Consider the following 17,932-nt stretch of genomic DNA (forward strand, 5'->3'; position numbering starts at 1 on the left):
ACAGAATTTGTCATTTTCCAGCCCCATTCACTCTGTCCCCTACCTCCATAATCCACCAAAAAATTACAGATGGATATTAAATTTTAAAATAAAATCTTTAAAATTCTTACAAGAAAAAAAATTTTAAGAGCTCACAAATGTGGATATACGAGGGAATTTCAAAAAGCTCATGGCAAAACAGAGTTAAAAGACAACATGAATCTTTCCATGAACTTTTTGAAGCTGCTCGTAGTTCTCAGACAAGATACAGAAAGCATCATTCAGAAAGGGGAGGGCTGACAGATTTGACAGCATCCACTTTTAAATAAGATTAAAAGTCAAATGACAGACAGGGAGAAAATATTGGTAAAGTTTATAAAAAATAGTAGACAGAATATATTAAGAACGTGCTCAAGTCAATAAGACGATAAACAACAAACTCGAAAAACTGGAGAAGGAATAAAAAGGCAACTGATGGACGAATAAATAAACCAGAATGGCCAGAAACAGGGAAGACAGGCTTGATGTGCCTGTGATTGGGAAACTGAAGTTGAAAGGAGATGCTTGGCTGATTGGAAGCATCACAGAGTCAACAACGGGATACAGTGCCCAAAGACACAGAAGAGAGAGAGCTGGGGAGACTTTTTTTTTTTTTGACTGGTAAGGGGATTGCAACCCTCGGCACAGTGTCATCCACACCACGCTCAGCCAGTGAGCACACCAGCCATCCCTATATAGGATCCGAACTCGTGGCCTCAGCGCTACCACTGGGGACAGATCTTGACATAAGCTGAAGTCGCAGGTCTCTGATGCCATTTGGACCTCCAAGGTCAAGTGCTGACCAGGAAATTGCACTGGCAAGTCTGAATCTCAGGGAAGCCTGGAGTGGATCTGAATTTGGGAATCATATTGGACAAGTTCTGACATCCAAGCCACAGAAGGTGACTATAGCTAACTTAAGCAGAAAGGGATCTTTTGAAGGATCTTGGATGGCACTAGGGACTCAACAGGGAGCAAGGTGAAGGCCACACACCCTGAAACAGCTAAGCCAGTCAGAAGACGCCACCACCAGTACCCCAGGCCCAGGGGTGGCATTTCCCCCGACCCTGCTGATCCTGGACGCTGGTCCCTGCTGCTCCTGGCACACCTGGAAATGCATCCAGGCCCTGGATCGTCTGCTGCCATGCACCATTAAACATGCAGCAGCACTGTGGTCATGTCTTTACTCAGGCTTCAGGGAAAGCGGCACAAGTTTCTATAGGGGAGATGTCTGCCTCAAAGATGGTGGGTTCCACAAACTTGGGAAGAAAGTACAGAAGCTGGGCAGCTAAAAGTGTGACAATAAAATGCCCAGTATTGAGAGACTGTTCACAGAGGGTCAAGGCATCACTGGACCTGGTGATCAACCAAGGCAGGAGATGGGGAAGCTCACTGAGTTATGCTGGATTCTAAATGGGGAAGCTTCTCTGACCGTTTTTCGCAGAGACTTTCAAGGAAACATCTCACAGGCTACTTCCACTATAGGCTCCAATAACCTGCAGCATAGAACTTCCAAACCTGAATTCCTGCAGGCTAGATGTGAGATGCACATTCTGCTGGTTTCCTTAAAGTTAAAGTTGCTTCTAAGTGGGCAACCTCCAGTGAGTTTTTGTGACAGAGATATACAGCACAGTTTTCAACACCTGTTTGAATGCCCGTTCCAATGTGATTCCGCATCGAGTTTACCAACCGAAACTCTTTTGAGCTCTACATGCGTTCTAACTACCACTTCTTCAGTTCACTGAGTTATGCTGGATTCTATATGGGGAAGCTTCTCTGACTGTTTTTCACAGAGATTTTAAAGGAAACATCTCACAGGCTACTTCCACTATAGGCTCCAGAGGGCTGCCCCATAGAACTTCAAAACCTGAATTCCTGCAGTCTAGATGTGAGATGCAGATTCTGCTGCTTGTTTCCTTAAAGTTAAACTTGCTTCTAAGTGGGCAAACTCCAGTGAGTTTTTGTGGCAGAGATATACAGCACAGTTTTCGAACCCTGTTTGAATGCCCGTTCCAATGTGATTCCGCATAGAGTTAACAAAACTCTTTGGAGCTCTACGTGAGTTCTAACTACCACTTCTTCAGTTCACTGAGTTATGCTGGATTCTAAACGGGGAAGCTTCTCTGACTCTTTTTCCCAGAGATTTTCAAGGGAACATCTCACAGTGTACTTCCCCTCTAGGCTCCAATGGCCTGCACAATAGAACTTCCAAACATGAATTCCTGCGGGCTAAAGTGAGATGCACATTCTGTTCCTTCTTTCCTTAAAGTTAAACTTGCTTCTAACTGGGCAACTTCCAGTAACTGTTCTTGACAGAGATATACAACAGTTTTTGAACCATGTTTGAATGCCTGTTTCAATGTGATTTCGCATAGAGCTCGCAAAATGAAACTTTTTTGAGCTCTACCTGAGTTCGAACTACCACTTCTTCAGTACACTGAGTTATGCTTGATTTTAAACGGGGAAGCTTCTCTGACTCTTTTTCGTAGAGATATTCAAAAAAACATCTCACAGTCTACTTTCATAATACGCTCCAATGGCCTGCACCATAGAACTTCCAAACCTGAATTCCTGCAGGCTAAAGGTGAGATGCACATTCTGGTGATTCTTTCCTTAAAGTTAAACTTGCTTCTAAGTGGGCAACCTGCAGTGAGTGTTTGGGAGAGTAATATACAACTCAGTTTCCGAACCCTGTTTGAATACCTGTTTCAATGTGAAATCACATAGAGTTCGCAAAACGAAAATATTGAGCTCTACCGAAGTTCTAATTACCACCTCTTCAGTTCACTGAGTTATGCTTGAGTCTAAACGGGAAGCTTCTCTGACTCTTTTTCGCAGAGATTTTCAAGGGAACATCTCACAGTCTACTTCCCCTGTTGGCTCCAATGGCCTGCACCATAGAACTTCCAAATCTGCAATGTTTTACCTCACACGAGAGCCTTCACATAGGCCCAGGGAAAACAGTGTACTCGGATGCTGAGGTTCGATGGAGAACAGACAGTGATATAGAAATGTGATCTCATGGTCACAGACTGAGGGAAGCTTGTCGATTCGGATTCTCCTTGGCCTCTGTGTAGACCATTTCTTTTCTCGGGGAAGGGGCAGAACCCCTCGGGAATGAGGGTTTTCAAGGGAGAAGAGAGAAGGGAGAGAGCGACCTTTTTAGGTGTTTGTAATGGCTGGATTTGGGGGAGAGGAGTTTCCGTGTCTGTGATATCTGTGTGTCTCTGGATCTGAAGTGAATCTCTGGTAGACAGCATAGGCCTGTTGCATGTTCTTTTATCCAGCCTGCCTTTCTGTGTCGCTTGATTGGAGAGTGGAATCCGTTCACATAGAAAGAAATGAGAATGAACTCTCCTACTATCATTTCGTCAGTTTGTTTTCCTGCGTGCCTTGTAGCATTTCAGGGCCTTTATTTTTTACATGACTGTCTTCTTTGCGTACTTAAGTGGTGGTGGTGGGGGGGACTGAAATGTTCAGATTCCGTTCTCATTTCCTTCTGTGTACTTTCTATAGTTGTTAGTTTTGTTAACTTTTTCTCTCTCACAGGTGTGTGTGTGTGTGTGTGTGTGTGTGGTGGTATTGTTGTTGGTGCTGGTTGGTTGGTTGGTTGGCTGGTTGGTTTCTTTTCGGCAGCTGTTCGGCCAGCGTGGAGACCTGAACCCTGGACCTTGGGGTTATAATGCCACTGTCTAACCGACTGAGCTGACAGGCCAGCCCTTTGTGTAGTGTAGCTTCTATAGTTATTACTATTATTATTATTTCTGTGGTTACCGTGGCGATTCCATCAAACATCCTAAAGCGATAGCACTCTAATTTGAATATATACCTGCTAGACTTTAATTACACCTCAGAACTCTGCTCCTTTACAGCTCGCTCTTGTCCTTATCCCTGCCTCTTTCTTAAAAGGCCTGAGCCTGAGCTACTACAGATTCCACTGACTTCTCAGTAAATGGACTGACAGCCCCCTTCCTAGGACAAACCGCATGTCCTCACTCATAACTAGGAGCTAAAAGAGCAAACAAATCAATAAAAAGGGAAGAGAGGAAGAAATGATACAGCGATCACAATAATGCATTCAATGTTCGAAAGGAGAGAACAGAACTGAGGTTACCAGAGGTGGGGAAGGGGGAGGGAAGGAAGGGGGTAAGGGAGGAATCAGTAAAGGGCCTTGAAAAACTATTACATCCTATAATGTTGAATAGGCCGGTTATCCCGATTTGAGCACCACATATGTAGTTGATTGCACATATCTGTGGGGTACACAGCTGAATATCAATACCTGTGTGCAATATGCAATGCTCAAGAAACAGCAGCAGCAGCAGCAGCAGCAGCTGATGTCACTCTTTGATTTCTTTGGCCTCGGACAACAACACTTGCAGCGTTTGGGCCTCTGTGTCCTACTTTGGTAATTCTGCAACCCTTGCAGCGTTTGGGCCTCTGGGTCCTATTTTGGTAATTCTCACAAAGATTTGGAACTTTTTCTATTTTTATTATCCGTGTTATGGGGTGATCTGTGACCACCGATCTGTGAGATGACTGTCGTCATTGTTTCGGGACACCAGGAACCGCGCCCATAGAAGACGGCGAACTAAATCCATCGATGTTGTGTGTTCCGACTGCTCCACCTACCGGCGGGCGCCCCCTCCACTCCACCGTATCTCTGCCTCTCATTGGGTCTGACGGTTTCCTGACACACAGCAGTATTGGAACGACGCCAATTAGTAACCTTTCAATGGCCTCTAAAGCGTTGCAGCGGAGGGCAGGGTCACACGTCTGTCACTTTAAATCAAAAGCCAGAAATAACGAAGCCTAGTGAGGAAGTGCTGTCCAGAAAGCCGACATGGGGCAAACAAACGCTAGGCCTCCTGTGCCAGCTAGAAAAGTTCCGAATGTAAAGGAGAACTTCGCCACTCAAAAGCACCTCCTTCTCTGGCTTCATTCAAATGCAGAGAGCTCTGGTTCTTGACATAGCCTGAGGCTTCTCTACGTGGAAGGGCTCTCCTCCACGCCCCCTCCCTCGAGCTGTACTTCTAAACTGCAGGAGGGGGAGGGGAAGGAAACTCTGTTGGGCAAAAAATCCAGTCCCCTCTGATCATTCTAACCCTGAAAACTTTTTTTTCCCTTTCTTCTTTTCACTGCCTTTTTGGTCAGGTCTTTATTCAAACTAAGCCGTCCAAAACGATTTGACTTTTTATGAAGTAAACTTGACAGTTTATGCGGCAGGCTTCTTTTCTTCCACGGAAGGAAGGTTTCTTTTCTCCTGGTTTCTTTTCAGCTGCTGGTTTCTTGGTAGCTGCAGCCTTTTGCCTCAAAGGCTTCTTCTATTCTCAACACCAACAGCTTTCTTTCGTTTCTTCCCCACCACGGGCTTCTTGCCTGCAACCCCGTTCTCATCTGATTTGGGCTCTAGTGCTGCTGCTGCCTTATCTGGTGCTGCTGTCTTGGCATATGGGTTTAGTTTCAACAAGATTCACAGGTTTTTCAGTGTCTTATTCAGGACGCTGCGATGAATCCTCTTGCGTGGTGCTTGGTGGGCTCTTTGGATCTCTGGGCTTTTTCAAAATTCTGCAAAGAAAAAGAGAAAGAAAGACAGGGGGAGGGAAGGGGGTAGAGAGACTGAGACAGAGACGGACGGAAGGAAGGAAGGAAGGAAGGAAGGAAGGAAGGAAGGAAGGAAGGAAGGAAGGAAGGAAGGAAGGAAGGAAGAAAGGAAGAAAGAAAGAATTCTGCTAAGCTCTGTTCATCATCTTGTGTGTGGGAAGGTTATATAGTTCCTCTTCAGGGAGGCAGCTTTACACCAAGTGCCATGCAATTCATCTAACTTCTGGAAAGCCCTTTGAGTCCAAACACACAGACTGTTCCTGATGTCGTTCCATGCCTTAATTTTCTTAAGGAGCAAAACGGCCTCCTAAGTTTTCTTGTGGCCTTCAACTTTATCTTCGGCCACCAATTCGCTGGCAGCATAGGGCTGTCTGTCGTTTTTGTGCAAGTTGGTGTGAAGGAGGTTGACGAAATCTGGTCAAATGGGAGCCTTGAACACAGCTGACAAAGTGACATTTTTGCCAGGTGACCCCCCCCCCCTTTCCACAGTACACCAATATCAGTGGATGACTGCATGCCATGGCGGAGAGAGGAGAAGGCCACTCTCCTTTGAACCCGGCTGCTTCCACAGGAAAAGACCCTGGAAACTACTTGAAAATCACTGCCATGCAGGCTGACGTGTTAGGGGGCGGGGGAGCGGAAAGAGGGTGAGGGGGACGAGAGGTGGGGCAGGAGTGACACTCTCCACTCGGTTTAGCTGTGAACCCGGCACTGTTCTAAAAACGCACAGTGTATTTGAAAACATTCTATGACTAGAGCGTGGCTGGCCCTCTGCAAGAGCCCAGTGTTACTGGGAAGACTGAATACATGGCCAGGGGCTCACCCTTTGTTTCTGAGGACATTTCTGTTTTCTTTCCTTCTTTCTTTTTCTTTCTTTCCTTCTTTCTTTCTTTCTTTCTTTCTTTCTTTCTTTCTTTCCTTCCTTCCTTCCTTCCTTCCTTCTTTCTTTCTTTCCTTCCTTCCTTCCTTTACTTCCTTCCTTCTTTCTTTTTTCATTCTTTCCTTCTTTCTTTCTTTCCTTCCTTCTTTCTTTCTTTCTCTCTCTCTCTCTCTTTCTTTCCTTTTTTTTTTTTCCCTTTTCTTTGACTTCTCAAAACCTCCTGCTCACTTTTCAAGGCAGAAATCGCACTATGGATTAGGTGTGGTTTCTCGAGTCTGCTTACTTAAGTTTCCCCTCCCCCTTCACGGATGGGTGGATGGATGCGCGTACGCATGTACGTACGTATCTACTCAGTCATTTAGTTATTATTTTTTTTATTTTGGATTGGACACGTTGCAGAAGTAACCAAAGCTGTTGCCCATCTGTGTTGCAGATGCCTAGGTAGACTGTGTAGGTAGACTGTGTCCGACCTCAGGGACGGACAAACTCATATCGAGAGCGTCAACAATGTACACGTGTATGTATTAGCTTTTACCATAGGAAACTGTTTTCCCCATATGAGAAAAAAATAGCTCCCTAAACCCAAAACTGGTGTGTGGCAACATATGCTATGCTGCATTTGCTTGCTTGCTTGCTTGTTTGCTTGCTCTCTTGCTCTCTTTCTCGCTTTCTGGCATTGTCGCTTTCTGTCTCTTTCTTTCTCTCTTTCTTTCTTTCTTGCTTGCTTGCTTTCTTGCTTTCTTGTGTTCTTTCTTTCTTGCTCTCTTGCCTTCTTTCTTGCTTCTTTGTTTTCTTACTTTCTGGCTTTCTTTCTTGCTCTCTTGTTCTCTCTCTCTCTCTCTCTTTCTTTCTTGCTTTCTTGTGTTCTTTCTTTCTTGCTCTCTTGCCTTCTTTCTTGCTTCTTTGTTTTCTTACTTTCTGGCTTTCTTTCTTGCTCTCTTGTTCTCTCTCTCTCTCTCTCTTTCTTTCTTGCTTTCTTGTGTTCTTTCTTTCTTGCTCTCTTGCCTTCTTTCTTGCTTCTTTGTTTTCTTACTTTCTGGCTTTCTTTCTTGCTCTCTTGTTCTCTCTCTCTCTCTCTCTTTCTTTCTTGCTTTCTTGTGTTCTTTCTTGCTCTCTTGCTCGCTTTCTCACTTTCTTTTTTGCCTTCTATCTTGCTTTCTTGTTTGCTTGCTTTCTGGCTTTTTCTTTGGCTCTCTTGCTCTCTTTCTCTCTTTCTTTCGTTCTTGTGTTCTTTCTCGCTTGCTTTCTGGCTCTCTTTCTCACTTTCTTTCTTGCTCTCTTGCTCGCTTTCTCACTTTCTTTTTTGCCTTCTATCTTGCTTTCTTGTTTGCTTGCTTTCTGGCTTTTTCTTTGGCTCTCTTGCTCTCTTTCTCTCTTTCTTTCGTTCTTGTGTTCTTTCTCGCTTGCTTTCTGGCTCTCTTTCTCACTTTCTTTCTTGCTCTCTTGCTCGCTTTCTCACTTTCTTTTTTGCCTTCTATCTTGCTTTCTTGTTTGCTTGCTTTCTGGCTTTTTCTTTGGCTCTCTTGCTCTCTTTCTCTCTTTCTTTCGTTCTTGTGTTCTTTCTCGCTTGCTTTCTGGCTCTCTTTCTCACTTTCTTTCTTGCTCTCTTGCTCGCTTTCTCACTTTCTTTTTTGCCTTCTATCTTGCTTTCTTGTTTGCTTGCTTTCTGGCTTTTTCTTTGGCTCTCTTGCTCTCTTTCTCTCTTTCTTTCGTTCTTGTGTTCTTTCTCGCTTGCTTTCTGGCTCTCTTTCTCACTTTCTTTCTTGCTCTCTTGCTCGCTTTCTCACTTTCTTTTTTGCCTTCTATCTTGCTTTCTTGTTTGCTTGCTTTCTGGCTTTTTCTTTGGCTCTCTTGCTCTCTTTCTCTCTTTCTTTCGTTCTTGTGTTCTTTCTCGCTTGCTTTCTGGCTCTCTTTCTCACTTTCTTTCTTGCTCTCTTGCTCGCTTTCTCACTTTCTTTTTTGCCTTCTATCTTGCTTTCTTGTTTGCTTGCTTTCTGGCTTTTTCTTTGGCTCTCTTGCTCTCTTTCTCTCTTTCTTTCGTTCTTGTGTTCTTTCTCGCTTGCTTTCTGGCTCTCTTTCTCACTTTCTTTCTTGCTCTCTTGCTCGCTTTCTCACTTTCTTTTTTGCCTTCTATCTTGCTTTCTTGTTTGCTTGCTTTCTGGCTTTTTCTTTGGCTCTCTTGCTCTCTTTCTCTCTTTCTTTCGTTCTTGTGTTCTTTCTCGCTTGCTTTCTGGCTCTCTTTCTCACTTTCTTTCTTGCTCTCTTGCTCGCTTTCTCACTTTCTTTTTTGCCTTCTATCTTGCTTTCTTGTTTGCTTGCTTTCTGGCTTTTTCTTTGGCTCTCTTGCTCTCTTTCTCTCTTTCTTTCGTTCTTGTGTTCTTTCTCGCTTGCTTTCTGGCTCTCTTTCTCACTTTCTTTCTTGCTCTCTTGCTCGCTTTCTCACTTTCTTTTTTGCCTTCTATCTTGCTTTCTTGTTTGCTTGCTTTCTGGCTTTTTCTTTGGCTCTCTTGCTCTCTTTCTCTCTTTCTTTCGTTCTTGTGTTCTTTCTCGCTTGCTTTCTGGCTCTCTTTCTCACTTTCTTTCTTGCTCTCTTGCTCGCTTTCTCACTTTCTTTTTTGCCTTCTATCTTGCTTTCTTGTTTGCTTGCTTTCTGGCTTTTTCTTTGGCTCTCTTGCTCTCTTTCTCTCTTTCTTTCGTTCTTGTGTTCTTTCTCGCTTGCTTTCTGGCTCTCTTTCTCACTTTCTTTCTTGCTCTCTTGCTCGCTTTCTCACTTTCTTTTTTGCCTTCTATCTTGCTTTCTTGTTTGCTTGCTTTCTGGCTTTTTCTTTGGCTCTCTTGCTCTCTTTCTCTCTTTCTTTCGTTCTTGTGTTCTTTCTCGCTTGCTTTCTGGCTCTCTTTCTCACTTTCTTTCTTGCTCTCTTGCTCGCTTTCTCACTTTCTTTTTTGCCTTCTATCTTGCTTTCTTGTTTGCTTGCTTTCTGGCTTTTTCTTTGGCTCTCTTGCTCTCTTTCTCTCTTTCTTTCGTTCTTGTGTTCTTTCTCGCTTGCTTTCTGGCTCTCTTTCTCACTTTCTTTCTTGCTCTCTTGCTCGCTTTCTCACTTTCTTTTTTGCCTTCTATCTTGCTTTCTTGTTTGCTTGCTTTCTGGCTTTTTCTTTGGCTCTCTTGCTCTCTTTCTCTCTTTCTTTCGTTCTTGTGTTCTTTCTCGCTTGCTTTCTGGCTCTCTTTCTCACTTTCTTTCTTGCTCTCTTGCTCGCTTTCTCACTTTCTTTTTTGCCTTCTATCTTGCTTTCTTGTTTGCTTGCTTTCTGGCTTTTTCTTTGGCTCTCTTGGCCCACCCTCGGTGAGAAAGCCTTCTCAAGTGATCCGACAGGAGTGCCTTTTCGGTACCGGAACCCCCAGCCGCCACCGCTCCTCCGTGCGTAGCAGGCCACTGATGCGACCTTTGTTGGTCCGTGTGTGTGGAGGCAGAAGTCCCCAACCCCCTCATTGGAGGAAAAGGGATCCGCCGGTCCCCGCGGTGGGGGCCATGTGCTGCTCTTTGCCTACCATGGCCAACGCCTCCCCACTCTGACTCAGGGGAGGATCCCGCCAGGCTGGTCCGGCATTCATTGTGGGGTCGTGTGTGTGAGTGGGAGTGCATGTGTGGTTCCCCACAGCGCACGTTGAGGGGGCCGTCCCGTCCCGCTCCCTCCCATCCGTGAGCGGGAGCTTCTCCACCCGCTCCCGTCCTGAGCTGCTGCAGCTGGTGCCGACAGCGATGCCACGGGTTTGGGGGCCGCCTCACCCCGTGAGTGTAACAGTGGGGATGTGGTCACCCGGAAGGGGACCAGGATGGATGGGGCGAGAGAGAGTGAGTGGTGCTGTGTGGGGGGGGTTGGGGTCACGTGGGTGCCCTGGCAGTGGGGGTGAGCCCCGGGGCACGTGGTGACAGGCTCGAGGAGAAAGGGTGCTTGAAGGCTGGCTGGCGTTCCGGGCCGTTGTTGGACTGCCCTTGTGTATGGGGTGGTGGGATCCCGTGCATGTTTTCCGGTGGCTTGGCCGTGTCAGATCTTTTTCTGTCTCTCCGACTCTTCCTGGGCTTTCCTGTGCCTCTCCCACCCCCATGGATCCTTGCTGTGCACTCGATCCCACCTTCTTCCGTCCTGTCACTGGTGATCTTCCCACCCCCCTACTCCAAGCGTTCCACACCACTGTCATCCCACCAGGGATCGAGTCCAGCCACGTGCGAGGAGGCCGCTGGTGGTGAGATCCTGTGTGTGTCCTGCTGGCTGGCTGCGTTGGGAGGCATCTCCACAGGCATCCTCGCGGTGCCGTGGGCCCCTCCCACCACCCACCTTTCTGGCACCTTCCTCCTCACCGGCTCTCGCCCTCTCATTACCATCCCGTCTGGTTTCCGGGCCCAGGACCGTGGCCCCGGTGCATATCGCCTCCTGAGGGCAGTCACGGTCCCATCTCTGTGCCCTGCTGGCTGCTGGCCGTCCTTGGTGGTGTGTGGGGGCGCCCCCATCTGGCGCATCGTGTGCTCGGGTGCCGGCTGGGTAGTTTCACAGGAGTCCGGGCCGTCGTGAGACTGTGGTGCCACCTTGGCGTTTGGGTGCCACGAGCGGTGTGGTGTGGTGACCGGTCCCTGGAGTCCTCGGGCCACGTGCTCATGTGCTTCTTGCTGTTGGGGGCACCCCCGCCCCTCTGGGCCACCATGCTGCTGTGTGCCATCCTCAGCGTCTTGTGGTGGGCCCAGCGGACAGGTCGCACCCATCCCACAGGGTGGGGTGTGGGCAGTCGGGCCTGTTTGGGAATCACCCCCATGGGGGCTCGCTCCATGCTCCGTGGGGCCCGCCACATTGTGCACATGCATGCCCTGCTCTCTCGTCCCGGGTGCTTGGCCCCAACCAGGAGGGTGCGCATACCCCAGCTGGTGCGCTCTCTCGGTTCACCGTGCTCTCCTACCTGGTTGATCCTGCCAGTAGCATATGCTTGTCTCAAAGATTAAGCCATGCATGTCTAAGTATGCACGGCTGGTACAGTAAAACTGCAAGTGGCTCATTAAATCACTTATGGTTCCTTTGATCGCTCGCTCCTCTCCTATTTGGATAACTGTGGTAATTCTAGAGCTAATACATGCCGACGGGTGCTGACCCCCCTCGCGTGGGGGATGTGTGCATTTATCAGATCAAAACCAACCCGGTCAGCTTCCTCCCGGCCCTGGCTGGGGGGCGGGGGCCCGTGGCTTTGGTGACTCTAGATAACCTCAGGCTGATCACACGCCCCCCTTGGCGGCGATGACCCATTCGAACGTCTGCCCTATCAGCTTTTGATGGTAGTCGCTGTGCCTACCATGGTGAACACGGGTGATGGAGAATCAGGGTTCGATTTTGGAGAGAGAGCCTGAGAAACGGCTACCATTTCCAGGGAAGGCATCAGGTGTGCAAATTACCCACTCCCGACCCGGGGGGGTAGTGATGAAAAACAATACAGGACTCTTTTGAGGCCCTATAATTAGAATGAGTCCACTTTAAATCCTTTAACAAGGATCCATTGGAGGGCAAGTCTGGTGCCAGCAGCTGCGTTAATTCCAGCTCCAATAGCGTATATTAAAGTTGCTGCAGTTAAAAAGCTTGTAGTTTGGATCTTGGGAGTGGGCGGGCGGTCTGCTGCGAGGCGAGCCACCGCTCGTCCCTGCCCCTTGACTCTCGGTGCCCCCTCAATGCTCTTAGCTGAGTGTCCCATGGGGTCCGAAGCGTTTACTTTGAAAAAATTAGAGGAGTGTTCAAAGCAGGCCCGAGCCCCCTGAATACCGCAGCTAGGAATAATGGAATAGGACTGCGGTTCTATTTTGTTGGTTTCGGAACTGAGGCCATGATTAAGAGGGACGGCCGGGGGCATTCGTATTGCACCGCTAGAGGTGAAATTCTTGGACCGGCGCAAGACGGACCAGAGCGAAAGCATTTGCCAAGAATGTTTTCATTAATCAAGAACGAGTCGGAGGTTCAAAGACGATCGGATACCGTCGTAGTTCCGACCATAAATGATGCCGTCAGGTGATGCGGCAGCGTTATTCCCTTTATGACCACCGGGCAGCTTCCGGGAAACCAAAGTCTTTGGGTTCTGGGGAAGTATGGTGGCAAAGCTGCAACTTAAAGGTATTGATGGAAGGGCACCACCAGGAGTGGAGCCTGTGGCTTAATTTGACTCAACACAGGAAACCTCACCCAGCCTGGACATGGGTAGGATTGACAGATTGGATAGCTCTTTCTCGATTCTGTGGGTGGTGGTGCATGGCCTTTCTTAGTTGGGGCGGTTTGTCTGGTTAATTCCGATAAGGAACGAGACTCTGGCATGCTAACTAGTTACGTGACCCTTGAGCGGTCGGCGTCCCCCAACTTCTTAGAGGGACAAGTGATGTTCGGCCACCCGAGATTGTGCAATAACAGGTCTGTGATGCCCTTAGATGTCCGGGGCTGCATGCGTGCTACACTGGCTCAGCGTGTGCCTACCATATGCCAGCAGGTGCAGGTAACACATTGAACCCCATTCGTGATGGGGATCGGGGATTGCAATTATTCCCCATGAACGAGGAATTCCCAGTAAGTGTGGGTCATAGGCTTGCGTTAAGTCCCTGCCCTTTGTACACACCGCCCGTCACTACTACCGATTGGATGGTTTAGTGGGGCCCTCGGATCGGCCCTGCCAGGGTCGGCCCACGGCCCTGGCGGAGCGCTGAGACGTTCAAACTTGACTAGAGGAAGTAAAAGTTGTAACCAGGTTTCCATAGGCGAACCTGTGGAAGGATCATTAAGGAGAAGTGAGCATCGGCGCCCGAGTGATCAGAGCCGGTCGCTGCGTGCTCATCTGTGTGGCACGGGTGGGGCTGGTGCCACGCCGGGCCCCGCTGGCTGTGATAGAGGCACGTTGGAGACTTGGGAGGGGAGGAGGGAAGGTTGTGTGAGCAGGTGGGTGGTGGTGGGGCCACGGTGGTCGCCGGGCGTCTGTGGTGGTGGTAGGGGGTGGTGGTTCCTGGCGGTTATGGGGAGGTGGGTCTTGTGCCCACCTCCCTGCTGTCGGTCCATGCCCTCCCCTCTGGCCCCATCACCCATTGAAACCTCCATCACCACCGCCCATCTCCTCCTTTCCCACTTAGGGTAGTTTGAGGGCTTCCAGGGCCGGGTGTGGGGCAGCCAAGCGCCCCCCCCACCAGCCTCTGGTGAATGCCGGCCGGTCCCTTGGTCGTGACCCGTGTGGGGCACGTGTGTGTGTGTGGGGAGACTCTACACCCCACACGGCCCTTCTCACTCAGGCTGTGGCTGGGGTCGGTGCCGACTTGTGGGGGCCACTGGTGCACACCCACACCCTGTATCCCCTCAAGTCCTCATCCGCCCCCCCTCCAGGTACCTAGCGCATCCCATTGTGGAGGTTTGAAGACCCTCGGCCGCCCACCCATCTGCCTAGGGTTGGGGCGGTGGGCACATGGGGAGCATTGAGGAGGCCCTCCTGCCTTCCTCCCCTCTCCCCCAGACTCTGTCCCCAGCAGGCTGCGGCTGCGTTGCCACGCCCTTGGCATGGCGGCCATCAGGAAGTGGTTCCCAGCCGCTGTGCAGGCCTTTGTGCATGCGGGTCACGTATTCCGCACCACGTTGGGGGCCAGGAACCCCCAGGCGCCTGTGGGGTGTCTGTGCACACCCTGCCGGGGGTGATGACGCCAGACGCATGCCCCATTGGTGAAAAGCTCCTCCGACCCGTTGGAGTCTGGTCTCGTTTGCCGTTTTACTGGCCGGCCTGAGGCAACCCCCCTCCTTGGGGGGGTCTGCTGTGCGAGGGGCAGGGGCTCCTCTCCTTCTGTTAAACTAAACCTAGTACGACTTTTAGTGGTGGATCACTCAGCTCCTGCGTCGATGAAGAACGCAGCTAGCTGCGAGAATTCATGTGAATTGCAGGACGCAGATCATTGACACTTGGAACGCACTTGTGGCCTTGGGTTCCTCCCAGGGCTACGCTGTCTGAGCATTGCTGTACGATCAATTGCCACCATGGGATGCCTCTGGCCTACCCAGGGCACATGCCTGGTGGTTCGCTCGCAGGGCCCACTGGGGGCCCTCTGTCCCCCTAAGTGCAGACCTTAGCCGGCAGCACCGCCGCCGTCTGAACTCTGTCCCGTCCGTCCGTGGCACCGTGCCCTCCAGCCGGTGGTGCATCTGGGGCGTTGGTAAGGGGGTGTGGTCAGGGGACATCCCTCAGCGGACGCCGCCGTCCATCGCCACTCATGAGTGGGTGAGGGGAAGAGCCGCTATGTGCCGTCATCGCCGTTCTTGTGAACAGGCCATGGTCACTTTGGGAGCCCCTTCGTGCTGCATGAGCTCTTGGGGTTTGCCGTGGCGGTGGAGAGAGACGGACCCTTGCTGGGTCGCATACGGGTCGCCACGTTGCCCCCCAGGTGTCAGTCTCGGCCTCTGGCTGGCCCCTCCCTCGGTGGCCCTGCCTGCTGGGGTGAAGGGGGGGACCCAATCTTCCCTGCCCCATCCCCGTCAGGCAGGCTCATGCCGAGGCTGAGTCGCAGTTGCCCGTGGGGTCGTTGCCTCTGGGGGCACGCTCCGGTGGCGACCCGTGGGATGCTGTGGTGTTGTCTGCTGATGAGCGTGAACCATGAGACTGCGGCCTATGGTGCTCCCACTGGCCTGAGCCTTGTGGTGTTGGAGGTGGGGTGGAGGCGCTGTGGCCCCCGCATGGCTTCAGGGTGTCTGGGGCGTGTGGCAGTGTTGGTGTTGTGTGGAGAGGGTTTGGAGGAGGCAGGGTGTCTGGTGGAGGAGGGGCGGTTGGGGGTGACTGCTGTCCCCTCCTCTGCTCCTGCCACCTCCCCATCCCACTCCCTGGCCCCTTCCCCGTGCATCATGGCACGGCTGGGCGTTGATGCATGGCCCATCTCTTGCCGCCTTCCCCTCCCGCTGGGGCCCGGCCTCTGCCGCCGGCTTGTGCTCCATCTGGTGGTCCCACTCCTCCCTGCCTCCCTCCATCCCTCCTCTCCTTCTGGCCCTGCACCAGGCCTCGCGCACTCCCCACACCCTGACACACGCACCCTCTCGCCTGTACGGGGCAGAGGATGTGTCGTACGGCTGTGGCAGCGGCACGGGGCTGTTTTGGAGGAGTGGGAGGAGGAGGAAGGAGGGTGGGCGGTGGCGGTGGTGGCAGCTGGCAGTGCCCACCCGTGAGCAAGTGCGCAGCTTTCCTTCCCCGACACTCTTTCCCCAACCCCAGCTTCTCGCTGGCATTCCCCAAGGGTGGAGGGTGGGAAGCCGTTTGTGCCTCCTCTGCCCCCCCACCACCCTCCCCTTCTCTCCCCATCTGAGACGCAACCTCGCATCAGACGTGGCGACCCGCTGAATTGAAGCATATTAGTCAGCAGCAGAATAGAAACTAACCAGGATTCCCTCAGTAACGGCGAGTGAACAGGGAAGAGCCCAGCGCTGAATGCCCGCCCTGAGGTGGGGCATGGGAAATGTGGTGTATGGAAGACCCACTCCATGGTGCTGCTTGTGGGGGGCCCAAGTCCTTCTGATTGAGGCCCAGCCCATGGACGGTGTGAGACCATTAGCAGCCCCTAGCATGCTGGGCCCAGGTCTTCCTGGAGTCGGGTTGCTTGGGAATGCAGCCCAAAGCCGGTGGTAAGCTCCATCTAAGGCTAAATACCGGCAGGAGACCGATAGTCAAGTACCTTAAGGGAAAGTTGAAAACTTTGAAGAGATTTCAAGAGAGCATAAAACCGTTAAGAGGTAAACGGGGTGGGGTCCACGCAGTCCGCATGCAGGATTCAACATGGCGGCGGGTCCAGCTGTGCCGGCGATCCGGCGGATCTTTCCCGGCCCCCGTTCCTCCCGATCCCTCCACCCGCCCTCCCTCCCTCGTCCACTGCCCCTCCTCCCCGTATGTGGGCTCTGGTGGGTTTGGGGGTGGGGATGGTGGGGGAATGCTCCCCGGCCAGTGACCGGCCACCGCCGGGTGCATTTCCACCGCAGTAGTGTGCTGCTACCACCTCCTGGATGGCAGGGAAGGTGGCTCAGGGGGCCTTGTCCCCTCCCCTCCCTCCTTCTCTCCCTCCTCCTCCTCCACCTCCTCCTCCCAAGGTGGTGGGTAGGTGGTGTGGGGTTGGGGTTGGGGTTGGGGTTGGGGTCGGGTGGGGAGTCTGGGAGGCCCCACCCCACCCCACCCCACCCCATGAGTGTTACAGCCCCCTGGCCGCAGCTCTTGCCCAATCCTGGGGCCGAGGGTGCCAAGACCCGTCACCGTGCTCTCCCCCCTCCTAGCACGCACCCACGCAGGGGCTCCCCCATGAAGGAGTCCTCCCCTGTGTGGCATGCCATCGTCTCCGGGGGAGCTGGGCCAATCCTCCCATGGCGTGACCACTCTCCCACCACTCTGCCCCCTCTCCATCATCCCACCGTGCCCTCACGCCTGCTCTGTGGCAGTGGCAGGAGGGGGTGGTGGTGGGGTGGACTGTCCCTAGTGCACCCTAGTTGTGTCACACTGTCGTGCCCTGGATTTTTTTTGTCCAGGTGCCACCCCTCTCTGAGTCAAAGTGAGTGCATGGGGTCAGCGGTGATGTCGACTACACACCCGACCCGTCTTGAAACACGTACAAAGGAGTCTAACACGTGTGTGGGTCGTGGCCTCGCATGAAAGCCACCGTGGCGCAATGAAGGCAAAGGCTGGTGAGCTCGCCAGCTGAAGTGGGATCCCGAGGCCTCTCCAGTCCGCTGAGGATGCAATTCTGGACCATCTCACCCGCTGCACTGGGTAGGTGGAGCACGAGTGCACGTGTTAGGACCCGAAAGATGGTGAACTATGCCTGTGCAGGGCGAAGCCAGAGGAAACTCTGGTGGAGGTCCGTAGTGGTCCTGACATGCAAATCGGTCATCCAACCTGGGTATAGGGGCAAAAGACTAATCCAACCATCTAGTAGCTGGTTGCCTCCGAAGTTTCCCTCAGGATAGCTGGCGCTCTCGCACGCGGAAAGCAAGGCCTCACGCCGCTTTATCCGGTAAAGCGAATGATTAGAGGTCTTGGGGCCGAAACGATCTCAACCTATTCTCAAACTTTAAATGGGTAAGAAGCCTGGCTCGCTGGTGTGGAGCCGGGTGTGGAATGCGAGTGCCTAGTGGGCCACTTTCGGTAAGCAGAACTGGCGCTGGGGGATGAACCGAACGCTGGGTTAAGGCGCCCGATGCCGACGCTCATCAGACCCCAGAAAAGGTGTTGGTTGATATAGACAGCAGGATGGTGGCCATGGAAGTCGGAATCCGCTAAGGAGAGTGTGTAACAACTCACCTGCCGAATCAACTATCCCTGAAAATGGATGGCGCTGGAGCGTCGGGCCCATACCTGGCCATCGCCGGCAGTAGAAATGGAGCATGGGATGGGGGGATGGGGGGATGGGGGGATGG

General features: G+C 51.6%; 1 protein-coding gene across 1 annotated transcript in view; it reads right to left on the reverse strand.

Annotated features, from left to right (window-relative positions):
- Nucleotides 1-17,932, reverse strand: part of LOC103610807 — a 43,559-nt gene that overhangs the window by 21,156 nt on the left and 4,471 nt on the right. Inside the window, exons 3-6 of the mRNA XM_008594894.1 lie at nucleotides 14,548-14,692; nucleotides 14,018-14,181; nucleotides 12,509-12,608; nucleotides 10,676-11,225 (exon numbers count right to left, since the gene is read on the reverse strand). Coding sequence (XP_008593116.1) covers nucleotides 10,676-11,225; nucleotides 12,509-12,608; nucleotides 14,018-14,181; nucleotides 14,548-14,692 — 959 coding nt within the window. The remainder of the gene's footprint in view (nucleotides 1-10,675; nucleotides 11,226-12,508; nucleotides 12,609-14,017; nucleotides 14,182-14,547; nucleotides 14,693-17,932) is intronic.

The sequence above is a fragment of the Galeopterus variegatus genome, unplaced genomic scaffold (genome assembly GCF_000696425.1).
Source record: "Galeopterus variegatus unplaced genomic scaffold, G_variegatus-3.0.2 Scaffold11818, whole genome shotgun sequence".
NCBI classification, from domain to species: domain Eukaryota; kingdom Metazoa; phylum Chordata; class Mammalia; order Dermoptera; family Cynocephalidae; genus Galeopterus; species Galeopterus variegatus.